The sequence below is a fragment of the Lineus longissimus genome, chromosome 1 (assembly GCF_910592395.1).
Source record: "Lineus longissimus chromosome 1, tnLinLong1.2, whole genome shotgun sequence".
Lineage (NCBI taxonomy): Eukaryota > Metazoa > Nemertea > Pilidiophora > Heteronemertea > Lineidae > Lineus > Lineus longissimus.
This window is the reverse complement of record NC_088308.1, coordinates 9,865,891-9,886,063: the sequence shown is the minus strand read 5'-3', so window position 1 is coordinate 9,886,063 and position 20,173 is coordinate 9,865,891. Positions and strand designations below refer to the sequence as shown.

General features: G+C 41.9%; 1 protein-coding gene across 1 annotated transcript; it reads left to right on the top strand.

Moving 5' to 3' along the window:
- Positions 1–17,961: 17,961 nt before the first annotated feature.
- LOC135497029 (DNA ligase 1-like) lies at positions 17,962–18,944 on the top strand. The gene is made up of 3 exons (XM_064786691.1): positions 17,962–18,156; positions 18,297–18,460; positions 18,685–18,944. The coding sequence occupies exons 1-3, from the start codon at positions 18,149–18,151 to the stop codon at positions 18,942–18,944; spliced, it is 432 nt and encodes a 143-aa protein (XP_064642761.1). The 5' UTR covers positions 17,962–18,148.
- Positions 18,945–20,173: the final 1,229 nt, after the last annotated feature.

Genomic DNA, 20,173 nt, shown 5'->3' with positions numbered 1-20,173 from the left:
AGCCTCAATAATCCCTAGGCCTCGTTTTCTTTTATTTGTTGGATTACGAATCCGCCGGGGGCACATTTTTTTCTCGCCACCATAAAATAGAGAGAAATAAAAAATATTTTTCCCGACGACCAATTTCAACCAATTTTTTACTTGTATGATCTGTGCGGTGGCTGGGAATGAATATGGTAATTTTTTTTCTTCAATGACGACATTTTTTTTAATTTCAGGCGCCTGACTTCACTAACTCAGGCGCCTGAGATAGTAAGTCAGGCGCCTGAGATAGTAAGTCAGGTGCCTGCGATAGTAAGTCAGGTGCCTGAGACAGTAAGTCAGGTGCCTGAGATAGTAAGTCAGGTGCCTGAGATAGCAAGTCAGGTGCCTGAGATAGTAAGTCAGACGCCTGAGAAAAAAATCGTTATGTGCTTACCGACCGACATATATTTTTAGAACCAGGAAAATATACAAGACGTTCCATTCTAATCACTTTTCCCCATAACAAGTCAGGATTCACAAACGGACGGAAGGAAGCGGTGAAAAGAGGACATCAACGACGAAACGGTTCAACAGTCTTCAAAATCAAAAGGTCGGTATTGCTCACCGTAGGTAGATATAGCCCCACCGGTTTGTTCCATTAAAATGATAGACTTTCAGGCTTTCGGATAATTCATTCTTTGAACATGTTGAATCAAAACCACTTACGGCAGAAGTTGGAACAATGTTTACACATTTTGCAATGGGTTTCGCGTAAGCAGTTGTAGGGAAGAAAATAATAGTTATTTTACACTCAACTGTTTAAGTAACCAAGTAAAAGCAAAAACAATACCGGAATCGATCATCGAGTGGACATTTCAGGTAGAAATAACTTTTTCCCCCAAAGAATAAACACTTCAAGCGGACTTTCTATTTTTGTTGTTAATGGCCGTAGGCCCACTCTTGGCATGTATCGAGATATGGGATTGCGAACAAGTTGCAATGATCTGATAAACATTGATAATTCGGCATTTTCGATACCCCAATGAAAAGCTTGAAAATTACAGTGTCCAGAGTACATTAAGGACCTCTTTAATAATCGTAGGAATCGTCAGTCATTCGGCTTCTCTTAGGTTAGTAGTAGGTGTCAAACATGCCGTCCATACTAAAGTGCAAATGTCGCTTTTTGTAGCGAAAAGAACCCCGGCCGTTTTACGCATACCCCTAAAATTCAGCCATCCCAATTTCCCTCCAAATTGAAAAAAGAAGCGTTACTTTGTAATCTCACCCGGCCCTGGAGAATCAATTCCCAAAAATTCCCTAGATTGTCGATAAGTCTGTAGGCCTTCCAGCTTGCCGAGCTGGCCTGTCCTTGGAAAGGAAAAAAGTTCAGTAAAGATGGAAAAAGTGGGTTTTTGGAGTCTTTAACGAAATAGTGTTGTTTACGAAGTATTGTGTTCATCTGGTTATTCAAGGTTCTAAAATCATGATTTGAATAACACGTACAGAAAATACTGTGGAAAGCGACGGAACAAATGGAAAAATATGCATAGATTGATTTTGTGCGTGTTTAACATGTAACCCGCTGGTTAATTTACCTCAAAATATGATCATGTCTAACGATGGACACAATAAGGTTACAATAATAAACTAACAAATAAGAGCACAATTGGCTATTTTTTCTTGTGATGCAGCCACTCTTCCATAATGGAACCTGATCGTCCTCTCACCTAACACATGCATGGCATAGGCCTATAGGCCTACAACATGTATGGGTGTGTTTAAGAATAATCATGAGATCAGGCTGTGTCTATTCATTGTGCGACTAACCCGGGCGTATGTCAACACAATTTGTTGTCGTGACATATAAGAGCTTTGAAAGTCTGTATAAAGGTGAGATTTGCAAATAATGATATGATGCACATGACCAATGCAAGGGCACATTTCCATGACATTCCCATCGTCTGATCTGCTAGTCCGCTTTCCCGGGCCTCTAAAGGTCTGTGTCCACCTGTGCGTTTTGCGCTGCGTTATCACGGAGCGTATTACGCATAGAAACAGCGCATTGTAAAGTTCAATAGCTTTTCAAAGAACGCTGTCCTTTTGTGCATGACACGGTCTGCACTGCGCTACGTAATACGGCCCATAAAGAAATTTTCTTTATGAAGCGGATCACGCAACGTAGTTCTGTTCCGTGTTATGTGATCAGCCAATAGAAACTGACCATAGGCCTAGGATATGAAAGGGTGGCAATATGTGCAAAGGGATCAAGGAAGGCATGCGGACCAATGGACATAGTATTACGCCCGTATTACGCAACGCGTTACATATGCGCAGTGCGCTGCATGATAACGCACGTAATAACGCACGCAGTGGACACGGGCCTAGGTTGGAAAGGGGTTTTGCATGAGTATCTTCATGTCGGGGATGTTGTCTCTCGCCCCGGGTCTTAGTCATCTAACCGTTATCTTCATCTTACTATACCCGTATTACCTTGCGTTTCCATTGTATCTGCTATGCCGGTGTAACATCTGTGGTTGTTCCCCATGTTTCAGTGTTTCCAAACAATAGGCAGCTAGAGAGACCATGACTTTTCAATAGGGGGGATACACAGAAAAACTCGTCAATCTATTTTTGAGCGTTCCCAAACAATGAGGGGAAACACTCAAAAACAGAAACACTCAAAAACATTACACCGGTTTGGGCTTAGCTATCGACCCCATAAAGGCTGTTATAAAGGAGTCGATGTTATCAAGATTTGCCCTTATATTTATAACCCTTTGATGAAATATTGGAACAATGGGAATTTAGACGTAGGTGCGGGCGGGTTTTGTTTAAAGTCAATTTATTAGCAAATTCGTAAGCACGATAACTACACTACGGCACTGTGTATAGCTGCATTTCTATTTTCCTAGACCACCAGTAATAACGAACAGCATGCCCCTTTATAAAGTGGCACCGATGTTCACGCGTGACAAGGTTGACAAAATTGATTGGATGTCAGATGACATCACCCACGGGCGCGACGTTCGTGATCATGATTGGGTCGGACAATCAGGGAAAACCCCAAATACTACACATTTCTTCCTGTATAATTCTTAGTGACCATTCCCCGTGAAAGACAGTTGCTTACGTTACACAAAAAAAAAAAATATCGAGGGTCAACCATTGAACTCTTGAGATATGTTGAATTTTGCACAAATCAGCGAAAAACACACCAACTGGCACTGGACGGCATTTCAACACGGGCCCAACGCACATCCCAAGTTCAGTTTACACATACGTCGGCAACAACAGTAAAATGCGTACTTTCTTGTTAGCTATTGAGTAGCGCTCCAGGTTTCAGAAACTCCAAATGACATGTCTTTACCAAAACAACTGCGAAATCAACACTGGCATACTGTGAGGACCAAGAAATCAATGATGTTTTAGGAACTACGGTTAGGGCTTGGCCGCGCATGAATAAAAAAAAACCCTCCCTAATGAGCCCTTGGAATGCCAAATTTGCCGATCTGACGGAAGCACAAAATTTAACTTTTCGTTCCATTGTATTGTCGGCATAAGCCATTTTAGGCCGACATTGGGGTAACGAGTACGGGTTTGTTGTTGGTAATTTTGTCTCCATCATTATTTGAATCCACATTTCAGAAATTATAAAATGCCAACGTGCCTTTTTTTCGCGCATATTCAATGGGTGAGGTCAAGTGTTTGAGTTATGGTAATAGCAATGGTTATGGCACAGTTAACTTTTACTACTACTACACGATTTGCCCACCTTTCAAAAAGTAAAGTTAACCAGAAGTTAACTGCAAGTAAACTCAACTTTTATACTTTGGTAAAGTGAAAGTATACACGTTGTTTACCCTTAGTTAACCTGAGCTTTTTGAGTTTCCTCGTGATCACAGTACAGGAAAATGTACAGGGTTTACTTTTACCTCTGAGCTGTAAACTATTAGTTACTTGGTTCGTGGACAATAGCCCCTTTTCCACTATCAAAAATTGCCGGGCCTTGACCCGGGTCGAGCACGGCTCGGTTAAAAAAAGTGTAATGGAAATGGGTCGACCGGGCTCGGCACGGTGCCATTTCCATGTGGGCCGAACCCCCCAAAAGGACGTGAGCTCGACCCGGGTCGAGCACGGTTCGGCAATAAAAATCAGCAGTGGAAACGCGAACTGGGCCGGGCCCACTTATCTGAGTAATAGTGCGCAAGCTCACTAATGACCTTGACCGTTGTCATTCCCCGGTATTTCTGTCACTGTGCAGTTCTGTCGTAAGTTATTGATTTATATCGCTACAACATGCCAGCAGCAGCACCTTCAGCAACAACAAGAGGGGCAACATGGAGCGTTCCGGAAACGCTCCAGTTGATTACTATTTGGGGCGAGGAGACGATACAGGCTCAATTGGAGGGGGCTCGCCACAATAACCAGATTTTTTCGCAAATCGCCGTGTCCCTCTCAATGTCAGGATTCGAAGGACGTGATGGCAAGCAGTGCCAGGAAAAAGTGAAAAAAATGAAAAAAAAGTATCGGGAAGTTCTTGATAACAATGGCCTCTTTAGAGAATTTTACTTACATTCCTAACTCCAAAAATAGGAGAGTAGCGCTACTGACAGCGGCCGATGTGGACACCAGAATTTGGCCTGGATATTATTGCGCGCAATGGAAATGGTACAAAACAAGTGGGCCGGGTCCGGACCGAGCACGGCACAGTTGAACAGGGGCAGATTGTGCGGTAGTGGAAAAGGGCCTAATGTTTCAGTAAAAGTAAAACAGATCAATTCCAGCCGTGTTGTTTGTGCACATTTTTCAAGTTGTTGCTGCTTTTAGGCAGCAAAACTTTGAATCGCTTTGCTTTGTTCGCCTGTTTAAATGCACTGCATTCAGAAAGCCACTACGTATTTGGCATAGAATACCAGGTATATGGGTTTCCAGGAATCGGTGGTGATTCCCCAGAGTTTACCCAGAAGTATTAAGGTAGCAGGAAGGGTTTGGCGTTTGTGGTTTCTGAGTCTGAGGGGGTTGGTCGCTGTTGACTAAGCTTTAAGAGAGACTAGGCATGGCGCCAGTCTCTCTTAAAGCACAGTCAACAGGCATTTGGTCTCAGTATTTGGGTAAGTACAGAATCAAGGCAGCTCAGAGAGCAATGATTGAACGATGCTGTGGACAAGTCCAAGGATACTGCATCAGTCACGACCAACTTCTCATCAGAAAGCGTCACCACCAGCATATTCAATGTTCAGTTCCAACCTGTACCAGTCCAATGCACGCCTGTCATGGTCAGCAGTGGTCAGCTTAGCGCGATATGGAACATTCTTCCGAAAGTCAAGCGAGGGAAGTCTGCTCATTACCATATCTCGCGCACTGCTCCTTCTTGTCAAAGATAGTAGTGAAATCGTAATGGAAAACGTCTGGCTTTGCGCCAGACATTGAGACTAATAAGTAAAGAACTAATAGGTAAAGAACTTCTTCTTGCGCGAGACTGCTGTGATAAAATTATCATTGTAGGACTCCGGTGACGTACACATATATTTTTTTACAATCAAAAATGCCCTCAAAAGACGACATGGAATGATTGTTTTATTGATTTTCCTACTACATGTATATACCTTCCAATTATCACTTTATACAAATAGATCGGCGTTAGGTCGCATGCTTTTCTTTCCTGGTGACACTATAAAGCAAAATAGTTGCAACCCCGTAAATGCGCTATAAGTCCAATAATAAGTGACGGTGACCCGTTATAAATGTTTCGCCAGCTTCGCTTTTTTGCCGCTACGCGGTGCTTTGGGCCCTCGCGTCCAGAGTTAACCTAGAGTGACTAAACCTCTCTCTTGATTACATTACAGAGAGTGGCCCGGTGTAATGTTTTTGAGTGTTTCTGTTTTTGAGTGTTTCCCCTCATTGTTTTGGAACGCTCAAAAATAGATTGACAAGTTTTTCTGTGTATCCCCCCTATTGAAAAGTCGTGGTCTCTCTAGCTGCCTATTGTTTGGAAACACTGACACATGGGAAACAACCACAGATGTTACACCGGAACTGGCCAATAGTGATTACACACTGGCCACCTGGCGGGAGCTTATACGTAGGGACGACGTATATCACAAAAGTTGGTCGTCGATTTTCAAACATGGAATATTTTATTGAATTAAATCTGCTTGTCCATACTAACAATTACATTTGTGAAATTTACGACTGAAACAGACAACTCATATGAAAACTAACTGTTAGAAAAATATTTGCGTCGTTAAAATACCAAAACTTATTCCCAGCCGAAGATCCTGACATTCCAAAATTCTGGTCAAGGATTATGAAAATAAAATCGTTTGGAATTAGGCCCCAGGCAGCGGCCGCCTCAGCACCATCATGGGTTTACTTAGTGTTAACTAAGAGTAAACTATGAGTATGACTTTTAGAAAACCTGAGCTAGAGTTATCTGGGCTCAGATAAAACAATAGTCAACTATAACGTTTACTATGCCGTTTACTCAGACATTTGACCTCACCCAATGACCTCTGCATTCACTTCCAGGGTAAAAAGGAACACAGCAGGGAGATCAGAGAACGCCAGCAAGTTTACAGAGCTGAAACAAGATGGCGGAGAACCGTGCGAATTACTACATTGTGTCGTCCATCTTCCTGGCCTTCACCGTGGCATTCATATTCGTGCATTGGGTGGGGACCATTACTGATCGATTCGGGATGTCAGACTTCTCACTCTACCTTTACTTATCCATGCTACTTCTGGTTAGCAACACTGCCATGCTGCGATCTATGCTGCAGCGAGAACGCCGACAGAGGGTGTGGCAAACCTCCTATGTTCAGGCGCATTGTGTCAACAAAATTGTTGTTTCCGGTGTAGCCAAAGGTGGATTGGTCGTATTTATGATAGGGACAATTCTATATGACTCAATTTGGTTGGTCGGCACATGCGATTGCTTGGGTGTTTTTCTTTCTGTTCAATGCCAAGTCAAGGAGCAGGTCATAACGTTGATTTATCTGATGCTCAAGCTCCTTTTTCTCGGAGAACAGACAATGTTTCTGCTGTTCGAAAGTCATCAATACACGAAGCATGGCCGCTCTAATACAAACAGAAATGTATACGTTATCAACTCTATTGTCAATTTCACAATCATTGTTTATACCATTCTGTACGAATCGAAACTTAAAGTAGAACCAGGAGCTTGGATAAGCGGCAATGTGTTTTGCACGGATGAACTCTTCCAGAATGCAACATTTCAGGAACTACTTCATGTTACATCCTGCACTAATGGCACGACAGATATACTCCAAATCGCAAATGGTCTTGAAGTTTACATGTACACCTATCACTCTGAATTTTGCATCTTGGCAACGTCACTCAACCTGATGCTTTGGAATGCTTCCTCTCGCACAGTGGATATCGGCGATATCCAATATGAGAGAAGCCCAGGAAACAGTGTCAACCGTAATGCCCGGCCGACATTCTGGTGGAATACATCAAGAAAAGAACATGAGAATGACGAAGAAACAAGCAACCTTCTGATTCAATCTCGTGAAATCAGTGAGGAGCTGGAAGAAGAAACGTTTCTGACAGCCCCCAGAAGTTTGCATGTTGAGGGCGCTAGCAATCTGAGGGCAAATCTGAGTATCACAGGCGGATATGGATCTATCACAGACGGATCTACAGCGATAAGCAGCGACGGCACTGCATCAGAATCAACAATGACTGAAACAAAGCGGCCTTCGTCTTCAGTTTTAAATGGTTGGAATGCTTTCTTTAAAGAATGGTTCAATTGCCAGGGATGCCTTGACCCATATCCAGAGCACAGTTACGGTTCTGACAACGGCTGTGGATTCCTAGCATTCGTTGGCTTTGCAATAATCATCATCTGTTTAGTACTCACTCTCCTCCAGCATAACAACAAGGACCGCTTCCATCTAGACACTCCACTATATGTACTGACCGTAATCGAATTTGTCGCCATGACGGGGGCGTCCATCTTGCTCGCAATCGTGACGACAAGGAAACTCAACAGAGGTCCAAGCGTCCGAAGAACTTTATCTGTCGGTTCCGTTATCATAATGCTTTCCGCACTTCTCATGAACATTTTCAATTTTCTGTGTGTTATTGCGGCTTTCAATATATTGTTGCACGGGGAGCTCAATCATCAAAAACATATGCATGTACACTTATCCAAGATGGACATCGTTCGGTCTGCAACAGATATAATGGAAGCTTGTCTTGACACTCTGCACGTGGCCATGCAGACCAAACTCGTCCTCAACATCAATTGGATAATGAAACGGAACCAGTTTTGTGACGTCAAGTCATCTTCGACCACAATACAATGCATCGCATTCCTGATGGTCGAGAACTTTTCAAAATGGGTCTTGGGCACGATTATTGAGACTCAGGACCCGAGCGTGAACAGTTCACAGAGCGTCTACTTCGGCAAGACGGCGTGGACTGCCGTGGTTTACACGTTTTACCCGTTTGTCGTATATTTCCGTTTCCACTGCTCCATGGCCCTTGCGGAGTACATGTTGTGGAGGCGGGGGATGAAGAATTCAGGCAGACAGCATCCGCTTTTACCCAGCATTGGCACATTCACATACTACTAAACAAAACTATCCAGATGCATTCTGGTAATAGGATATTTCCTCCATACGAAGAGTTCCGATCCGAGACGTGATGAAAGGGTTTGCCAGACTCTGGCCAGGGAGTCATCTGAAGTAATGTCCCCGATTGTCCGGCCTTATTATCATCTGATGGTTTATTGTATATGGTTCTGTAGAGGACATTGTCGTGAAAAGCTCGGAGATTAACGCGCATAGAATAATCCATCGTTCCCCATACATTCTATCCTTCAGGACATTTCAAACTTCTTCACCTGTGTAGCAGTGGCGCTGTGTTTTCTGGTTCAGGTTTTGAGGTTTCGTTAAATTCACATCATCTTGAGATTATAGATTTTCTCAGTGTAGGAACTATGAATTCCAATAGGCCCAGATGTCGTTTAATTTGGAAAACGCATGGACCATTGATAATGTGAACGTTATGATAACATCACAGACAGTACAATCTTAATCTTAGCACAGTTTATCAAACGAACTTGTTTCCGCAATAGACCAGACTTGGCCATTAACCTCATCGTTTTTAAATCTAAAACATACCTAGATAAGATAAGCCCTCGAATATTTTGAATTTGAATGACGTTGGTTATGTACTGCTGAAAGTGCAAATCATGAAACGGCACCGTCATCGCAAATAATCATTCTATGAGGAGCAAAATTGAGTCGCAGCATTGATTCGTGAAATTCCCGGACCCACTAAACGGATATTTTCACTCTTCTCCGTGTTCAGTCGGACATTCTTGACGCCCTCAACAAAGGGAATGCAGCTGTTCTAGTAATGTTAGACCTTTCAGCCGCCTTTGACACGCTTGATCATAATATCCTCTTGGAACGATCACGTGTGCATTTCAACATCAAGGGTGTGGCCCTCCAGTTGTTCAACTCATATCTGAACGACCGCTACCAGTCCGTCAAAATTGATGATGAGTTTTCGTGTCCGAGATTACTTCAGTTCGGTGTACCTCAGGGTTCGGTCCTCGGCCCGAAGCTATATACAATGTACACCAAGCCATTGGGTGATTTAATCCGACGACATGGACTCAACTATCATTTCTACGCGGACGACACGCAAATGTACATTTTCCTTGAAAAGAACAATGCGATGAGTCAAACCATTCAGATTCAGCGACTTGAAGCGTGCCTTAGTGAGATTGGTACGTGGATGGAGAGCAACCTTTTGAAACTAAACGGAGATAAAACTGAAGTTATGCTGTATACTTCCAAATTTTCCCGTGGAGAACGTGAATGCCGTGAATGTTAACATCGACGGGTTGTCTATTTCTCCGGCCGAATCAGTTCGAAATCTCGGTGTTGTTTACGATCGACATCTATCGATGGAAAAACACGTGAACAATGTTAGTAGAACGTGCTATATGTATCTCAGGAATATCGGCAGAATTCGCAAATCTCTGACTCCCAGTGCAACAAAGTTTCTCATTCATGGACTTGTTACATCACGTTTGGAGTATTGCAATGCCTTGCTGTATGGTCTGCCTGACACAACAATAAGCCGACTCCAACGGGTTCAAAATATGGCAGCCAGGATTATTACGAGAACCAAACGAGATGAACACATCACTCCAGTTTTAAAATCACTACATTGGCTGCCAGTCAAATATAGAATTTTATTCAAGGTTTTATTGCATGTTTAAAGCGCAATTCATGGCACAGCACCATCATATTTATCCGAACTAGTCAATCTTTTAAATACCAGCCAACTAGGCCACTGCGCTCACAATTCAAACAGAGATAAATTATTTCAAGGACAAAAAAACAAAAATGGTCATCGTTCATTTCAGTGTAGTGGTCCGTACTTGTGGAACTCTCTGCCGGAAGATCTTGCTGTGATAAATGACTCCAAATCTTTTAGTCGTGCTTTAAAAACCCACCTTTTTAAATCAGCTTTTGACATTTCACCCTTTTGGACACTTTTAGTATGAACACTTTTAACTAAAATGGACTTGAGTATTATTTTCATATAGACATTTTAAAATGCTTGAAACTCTGTACAGTGCCCTGGAGCAAGCCTAGAGCTTGGACAGGGCACTATGATATACTGTATTTTATTGATTTATTATTTATTCAAACATGCTCGTGACAAGTGACTAGTGAAACCAGTGCTGACACTGTGCGAATCCCCACACTGGAAATGTGTCAAGCGATAGCGTGAATCTTATGTAGAGCCAGTGTAGAAGTCTAAAGTGTCCTAGGATAGAATGTCCGGGGAACAAAGGACTCTATTGTGCTTTAAATAACCTCGGAGCTATTGACCGTCATGGCCGCTTTAGAATCATAAACCATAATCCCTGAGAATACAATAGGGCCGGACACTTTTTCAAGGAGGACACGTTTTACTTGACCGTAAATATACGCGGATATAAATGTGGAGAACGCCGCAGTTGCTACCGCAGTTACATCCAGGATAAGTATGATCCCCTGAGTGCGATTTCGAGAACGCAAGCGATACCGCTTTGATATTGTACTCCGCTTCACCCAAACTGAAACTACAATTTTTTTTATTTGCGATGTCGAATGCGCTGTGCGATATAAGCAAAATCACATTTGATATAAATATTTCTTTGACCTTCAGAATAGGTTTACACTACATGCGATTGCGACAGCGCACGCGACAAGGCTTTGTTTTTTTACGCCTCACTTCACACTCAAAAATTGGTTTCGCGAATCTGTGTCAAGCACCATCGCATTCAGTGGAAACCTACCCTCAGCGCTGCGCAACAACGGAGAGATATATGACGCAGCGACCTGTGACTATAGTCGATGTGACGTGCGACAAAAATATATTTTGTCTGCGGGTGAAAGAGTTTGATGTTGATTGCTGGTGGGTGCATTCGCTGCCAAAAACCGAGTATATCATTCCAATCTTAGTGAGTAAGCATTCTTCATTGTAAATAACTCTAGATAGAATACGCGTTGCGTGACACTGCTTTGAGGATAACAATAACATTTCCGGAGGGCGGAAAAACATTCATGTACTCCTAACAACGGGTAGACAGGTGTAAAAGGAATGGACGTCCTAGGAATGCAGGACCCCATACAATAGCTGTGTATTGTCAACGAATGTGGTTAATGGTTTGGTTAGGGTCAGCGACATAATTTTCAACAAGGGAACTCGGCGACTCTATTCCCTTTAACAAAAGGACCCGGACTTTGAATCCGGGGGGACTTGCATTTCTTTTACACTGGTATCGGTACAGTAAAGCCACTCGAGTCGAGAGTAATTTACATCACACGATATAAGGAAAAACACATATTGCAATTTAGTCATCGTTATGGTGATAATCAAATGGTGCGAAATACGATATCAAAATAGCAGCAAAACCTTCTCAAGCGACTCGGTCCGTCCTATCCTGTAATTATTCCCGTATTCAGCTCCGAGTTTTCTGATCTCAAAATTATGGTGAGGTCTCATTGATTCTGCCTCCAAATTCTGTTCGGCGCCAGTTCTCGTCTTGAATAAAGCATCTGTAGAATTATTTTTGTGTCCGCTGTGATTGATTTTAAGCACCTATCGAATGGACACAAGTGAAAGTAGATAGGCCTACTAAAGAAGTTGCCACGCTAACTTCATTGATATCATCTCAATATCGTCATCAGAGAACAACAATGACTTCGCATTCATTCAACCTTTAATGGGGTTTATTGTTTTGGGGTTGGTATATAAAATTTGGTCGCAAAGGGAACATACCAAGTTCACTGCCGGGTCAGATAGCTTTAATCTGTAATTGGTTTCGGGGGTCAGCTTTTCAGTGAATACCCAGGTTACAGAGTGTAAGTCATAGAAAGAGCATTCGAGGCTGATGTTCGAGTTTGGAGTCATAGCCGTTAATCAATCAATTTTGCAGAAGAGTCCAGCCACGTGGTGCGATTAGCGTAAACGGAAGAATGAGTGTTCGCAAAAATTGCATTAGTGAGGTTGAGATCCACGACATATAGCAAGAACCGATACTTATACTTATTTTTTTTCCAAATACGTCATCAAGTATGGGAGGAGTTTTCCCCTCTGATACGTTCTAGCGAAAGTTTAATTTTCGCTCCATTAAAATGTTGCCGTTGCTCATATGGCTATTGTGTAACAAATCCGACAACCCAGCTGTAACTGATAAGGATGGATCATTATCTGACATAGAATTAGAAAAATGAGAAAACGATTTATACGCATCTAAAAGCCTATTTTGTTGGACATCTTTTGTGCTCTATAAGTCGCCTTCGGAAACATGGCCCCTAGTTAAATACAAAACGAATGACATAGCCTATCGATAGTAGTTCATGGCCATCGTCATTGATCCGCGCCGAGTCTATTACGTAATCGTCTTTCCATACGCGAGAGCATATGAAAACAACGCATCCGAATTTCAAGGTAAGTGGAGCTTTACTGCTATCAAAAACTCGATTTTTAGCTCAGCTGACAAAGTCAGCGGAGCTAGTCAAATAGCTATTCGATTGGTGTCCGTCCTTCCATCCATCCAGCCATCTGTAGACAAAGTTGGGCATTTTGTAATCATACAACCGAGGCACTTCAAATCTAGTCTTGCTTATAAACACCGCAGAAAATGTTGCTTACGGAAACAAATTTGGGCGATTCGACTCAAATTCAGCTCCCTAGGGGGCAAAATGCGTAAATGAAAAAACAATTTTTTGACGCTCTATTCCAGCAGATAAAAGCTTGAAATAAAGTTGAAAAGGTCTTCATGATACAGAAGTTTTGATATAAAATAGATTAGTGTCGATTTATATCACCAGTTGGCGGTAGTGAGCAAAACTGTTGTTTGACCCCGGATGACCCCGCTTTAAATTTCCCGCCGAGGTTACCTGGAGTACTATCATCAAGAAAATGGCGGTGACCTTTTTATTTCTACCGGAGCGACGATTTTTAAAGTGACAAATTTTCTTTTTTAAGCCTTTACGGAAACGTATTTTGGTACGAAACTTCACACGTTTATAGAAAAGGTCTACGAGAATGTGTTCAAATGCCCTCATAACGATGAGTTCAACAGAATTTGGTCAAAACAACATTCGAATGGAGTCAACTTTCTTTGCGAAATTGAAGCGACGACCTCATTACTTATCGTAATTTATGCAGATCTGAGTCCAGCTGATGGGTGATGTTCTGATTTGTGTTCAAACTATTGGAAACTTCGGAAATTAGTTCTATTAATTCTACTATTCTGCAGGAGTATATTATAGCCATTGATGTTGACAGCTAAAAGCACGAAAACTTTGTTCAGGTTTCTCGTCTATGGCAAGCCAAAGCGGAATTTATTCAAGACTTTAGAATAACCATTCAAGAAGTTAAATATAAGTTCAAGAAGGAAATATATGTTCAAGACTAAAATATGTTCAACCTTGAATCAAATGTTTTCAACCTTAAATAAAATATGTTCAACCTTGAATAAAATATGTTCAACCTTGAATAAAATATGTCCAACCTTGAACAAAATATATTCAACCTTGAACAAAATATATTCAAGACTCACGTGACCATATTCAAGACTCACGTGACCATATTCAAGACGCACGTGACCACAAAATTGATGACGTAGAGCGTAGAATCTGTGGTACTTCTGATGCGTTCTGTTTCACGACGTGATTGATTGCCTGTATAGCCTAAACACTCAAACATGTCAAAAGACAACAAGAATCCGATACAGTGGTATGAAAGGTGAGAGGCATTGCGCATTTTGAACCTATAATTTGCCTGATATGTCTGTGAAACATGTATCGACTCTGACATTCACTCGGCATCCATGTCATGATGTGTAGGATTACAGTACATGTCAGGTGTAGGCGGCTAGGTACGTGTACAACCATGTGTCAAAACCTTCGTGCGAACAATTCGAGCTCCGAAACGCAACACAAGTACCATGGGTTCGGGAAAGTCTGGACGCGGGTTCGGGAAAGTCCGTAAAGCATCAAAACATGAGCAACAACGTCATCAATTTTGTGGTCACGTGCGTCTTGAATATGGTCATGTGAGTCTTGAATATATTTTGTTCAAGGTTGAATATATTTTGTTCAAGGTTGGACATATTTTGTTCAAGGTTGGACATATTTTATTCAAGGTTGAACATATTTTATTCAAGGTTGAACATATTTTATTTAAGGTTGAAAACATTTGATTCAAGGTTGAAAACATTTGATTCAAGGTTGAACATATTTTAGTCTTGAACATATATTTCCTTCCTGAACTTATATTTAACTTCTTGAATGGTTATTCTAAAGTCTTGAATAAATTCCGCTTTGGCTTGCCATACTCGTCCAATCACGTGACCTCTCCAACACTCGATAATGCACTCTTTTCGTCCACGTTTTAGGCCAATCTTCGGCCTGAACATGAAATCTAATAAGCGCAGTACTTAAATCAGATGTTTCTCTCGCCTTGAAAACATTCCTGGGTATCTTCGGCCTGAACATGAAATCTAATAAGCGCAGTACTTAAATCAGATGTTTCTCTCGCCTTGAAAACATTCCTGGGTAAAATCCATTGAGATTAGCCGAGTTAATCCACTTTTTCCGTGCCTAAAATCTCTGCCGCTGAATTCTATAAATAGAAACTATTAACATCGCGGCAGTGTGGTTCCCATTGTGCGCCCTCCCACTTCACACCATGTCAGGAACTTTTACGGAGAGCTTTTATGGGCGTGCGGTAAGAAGAATGGCCAAAATGACGTCACGTTTTCCTGGCAATGTCGCCAGACCAGTCAAGCATTGGGAAAGCATCTTTAATTCAGACAACCTTAGAACCAGAAAAACGAATATGTTAATTTGCAAAATTAAAAGCAGATTTCACCACCAACCAGCCAAATCGGAATATGACGGCGCAAAATGTTCTCGCTTTCCTCCTGCTAAAAAACCTTGTTCCCGCACTCCTATTTTAATTGATGCCAAGGAATATGATATGATCTGTTTTCACTTTTTTGTATTAAATGGTATTCATATAATGAGATCAATAGTAGTGTCCGTGTCAGATCCCATCATGGAGGTATAAATAATTATTTATACCTCCATGATCCCATCGTTCAACTAGTCTTCTCTCCCCAGGTGCCTCACACGGACCTTCACGTCCCAATACTCAAGACCAACTCTTACAATATCGCCCTCAAAACAACCCTGGAGTCATGAATTCACAGGTGCTCCTGTGAAATCTCAGTTCTAGTTTATTTATCAAACTTTATCGAGGGTTATCGAATCGAATGGATGTGTCGATCGTCGGGGCGGATTGATATGTGGTTAGGTTGTGCGTCCAAGGCGATTAGGTCATTCAGTTAGTTTGAGAAAGATCATGATCATGAAGATGCGTGTTGTGTTATCATAACTGGAAAATAAGTTGAAAGTTATTATTAGTACTACGATTCTTACATGAGTAAAAAGTAGACGTTTTAAGCAACACAATAATGTTACTCCCATAAAAAAACTGTCAGTTCTCCTTACCACTCACAGAAGCCAAGCCATTGCTGTTAAGTTATGCAGGGGCTTAATCAATTACTTGCACTCCCTGTGGGGTGAATAACATTACCTTTTGAACGGCTGGCTGTAGGGGGATGATTGGAACAGCCGGTATACCTGCTGACCTGCTGAACCGAGGTTAATGTTATTTTCAATCCACGATTGCAGGTCACCTGATTTTCGAGATTTCGCGGGAAATGAAATTGTAAACAAACGCATGTGTGCAGTTCAAATGTAAACAAAAATGTATTTTTGGTACTTTTGGTTGCTGGACTTGGGTTTTCCCGCAGTTAGGAGCTGGATCAAATTGGTAGTCTATTGTGCTGTTTTAGTCAGAGGTAGCACTTGATTATGAAGGGATTTTCAAATTAAGGTGACCATGGTCTTTTATGTGCTCAGCTCACCACAGCTTTCAATACTTGATGTATCTGAAGAGGCGCGCGGAACCTGACATGGCCTTACTATACCAAGGAGCTGCTCACTTTGCCTTTTTGGCTGAGACATTGCTACATGTAGGACTAGGAGGAGCACGCATTTTAAAGTTATAGTAGTGATAGTACAGTTGGTTCGAGCCATTTGGAAGCCGACATGTGAAGGCCTATCTGGGTTCTCCTTCTTCTCCGTATAAAAAGGGGCATATTGCTGACTAAGGAACAAGGCATATTGACATTGCCTCATCATCTCTATGGGACCAATTGATATACTTTTATATGCGCGCATACATCGTGCCATTTCAGGGTCCGAGTCTGTGGACAATTGGTTTGATTAATTTGTCTCTTCGATATTGCTCCTTTATTGCATTAGATTTTCATCGCAATTCGATCTATTCAAGATATAGCCAATTTGAACCTGTCTGCGCCAAGGATAGATTGGTTCCAGATCGACTCACTATGACTAGGAATACGCAGTAGAGCACAATGTCATGAAAAACGACCCTTTGTATTGTAAATTCCAATCACCTGCAGAACAGGTCAATTTCTCTCAATAAAATTAATTTTGTTGACTCCTGTAATCTCTACCTTATTAAAAAAAAAGAAAGTGGTGCTAGTCCCAAACTGGTAATTTCTATTTATTTTGACCTCTGTTAAATCAGGATACCTCTCAATTACAGACAGCATTTTGTATCCTTGTGCTGTACAACCCAGCCTGGCCATACAACAGTTGTCCATGGAGAAGTCTCATCCTCTCTGACACTTTTTTTCTGTAAAGCTACTGATACAACATACTGAACTAGATATCTTCCGTTGCCTCCTGTAATATTTACATACCATGGCTGATTAGTTCAATCATATTTCATCCAGCTGGCAGCTCTGCATTGGAAATTTTAGTGGTATAACGTGTTCTCTTGACCTTCAAACAAGTAGTACAAAGCCGATATTTACTACTTTATAGTATACCCTCAGTCCTATGTTATTAGGTCATCCAGCTGAGCGCCAGGCCCTTGGGCCTCTTGTTCTATAGTTAATGCACTCTGAAACATTTTTACTAGATCGTCAGGGTATCTATATCACACTACTTGAAGGTTCTGTCCTTCCACCGACAACACGATTTCTAGTTGAATAGAGTACACTAAAAATTCAGCTTTTTGCTATAAGGCCAGGCGCATGCATAGGACTTATACCATAGTGTGTGTGATCGACGGTGTTGCGTGTCTCGAGGCTTTGGATTGCTGCGGGTTCGGACATGGGCCGATTGAAGGGGGAGGGCGATCTTTGCTTTTTACCAGGAATTCACTAGGCGGGCAAGCCCCCCCCCCCATAATCTTTTAAGATCTTGAATCCACCACTTGGACAGACCATTAAATTTGTCCGCAATGAGTCTATGACGTGAAATTTCACTTTTTTTTCTTCATTTTTCAGCATGGACAATACAAACCAGGTAGCACAACAGACCACCAGAAAAAAAAGGGTCAACTTCTCAGATGAAGACGATACCCTCCTGCTTAGAGAAGTAAATGCTCAAAATCCGTACAAACAAGGAAACAGTTGGGCCCAGATCGCATATGCTTTGAATAAGGCTGATTTTATTTCAAGTTGGAAGTTGATTCAAGACGCGTGCGGGAGAGGACCAAGTTGCTGCTGGATAAATTTAAAGAGGATGAAAAAAAAGACATGAAGGCGTGAGTATGAAAGTTTTGTTTCTATGAATCACGCTCGACTGCGTGTCCAAACTGCAGTATTATATACATGCATTTTGTATTTACTATTTAGGATCCTCAGAATACACATGCCTGTAGCTTCATTTATAACTTGTTTTCAGGTCCGGCGTAGAACAGGAGTTTACCGAGAACGAACAGTTACTTAGCGACATCTTGGACATGAAGTTGGACAAAGATATGAAGCAGACAAAGAAGAAAACAGACGATGAGACCCGAGGAAAGGAAATCAGGAAAAAAGCTTTGGAGACGCTTACAGAACGAAAAGGTAACAGAAAAGCCAGTGATTATTTTTCAATGATACATTTTTTTGGAATGTTTTTGGAAGTCCAAAAGGTCCTAATGAAAAAATGGCCCGTTTTTTGCGCACCCTCTCGTTCTCTTAAAAACTTGAAGGTGTTGGCATCTGGGAAGTGGTGATCTCTCCTCCTGTACAATGTACATTTTTGTATCTGGTTCATTGAAATATAAACGTAGCTTATTTTTTTGCAGATGGAGGTGACGATGAAACTAAGCCTGCGCTGAAACGCCAGAAGACCACCTCAGGCCAGGTACTCGAGTTCATGGCGGAGAAAGCAAGTCGTGAGCACGAATTAAAGGAAAAAGAGCTTAAATTGAAGAAGCAGCAACTTAAGCTTGAAGAGGAAAGGTTCAAATTGGATCGGGAAGAACGACAGAAACGTATGGAAAGGAAGGACCAGGAGAAGCAACTTTCGTTCAAAATGATGAAGAAGTTTGTACTGGACAAATAAACTGAATACACCATATGGTGAAGTATTTTAGATGAAGAACAATCCAACCCAAGCTCAGCTTGATGCTCGAGGATGACCATCATTTTTATTTCAAAACCTGGCCCAAATGAGACCTTTCCTTTTCGTGTGTTAAAATCTGTGGTTTTATTTCCCGTTTAGTCACAAATAGCCATCTCCGGTGATTGACGGACAAAACAAACAATCGTGTAAGAAATGATTTATCTATTCTGTTATTTTTGTTCCTCACAAAAACACCTTCTCTTGCAAACGTATTTTACGTAAGATTGTTTTTTACTTGTTCTTACAAATCCGGACATATTTTTAGTTTTAAAGCGAAATCGTTTTGTACCGGTAACGTATTTTATCTGTTTTTGTTGACCACATAAAGCATTTTGTTACATAAGTTTGTCCTTCACAAGTTTTGTTGTGTTTGTGTCTGAAAAAGGATGTCCACAACACGTCTTTATCACTATTGCCTAATGGCGTCCAAGATAGTCTTCTAATGCGGGAGGATCGAGGCCAAAGTATATTCCTGTTTGGCTTCCATACAGGCATGTTTGACAGTTGGTTAAAATTACAGCCACCATGTAATACTTTGCTACAGGCTGGAGGTACAGCTTTTGGTTCTTGTCAAAGTCCACGAAAGCAAAGTTGGAAATTACTTCCCCGAATGTCCATTCAAGACTGGCGCGGACCTTGGACATTCTCCGATTGACGGTGGATTCAGCCTCCTGAAGTTGGGCCCCAGCAAATGGCCTCATCAAGAAGGGACGGATGGGATACGCGGGATCCCCGTATATCTTGTACCCTGGATGGCGTCTATCCAACTCCTGTAGATGTTCTAGGAGGCCACTCATACGCAACATTGCTGCATCATGGCGGCGTCCCTCGACGGGGCCATAGAGATTGGCAATCATTCCGATTGGGGTGCTCACCGACTGGAACTTGATGCAATGTTGTCGTTTGTGGCCACTGTACACGATCCTTTGATTCCTAGTGGGTCGCGCTATTGGTCGGGCAGTCCCATCCACGAAGCCCCACCACTGTTGAAGCGGTGCATCCCTCGCTTGTACAGCATCACCGAATTAACGTAGCTGGTCCTCCGACAACCAGGGTTGGTCGAGGTCACGTAACAGGTGGCTGTGCTCATCGTACAGGATGTCCAATGTTTCATTCACAATGTATGAAACCTCACTTGTAGTCCTCCAGTGGTCGATCGCTATATCAAC

Coding starts and splice junctions, on each gene's coding strand:
- LOC135497029 (XM_064786691.1), top strand. Junction 18,461..18,684: donor GACGCTTACAGAACGAAAAG/GTAACAGAAAAG, acceptor ATTTTTTTGCAG/ATGGAGGTGACGATGAAACT.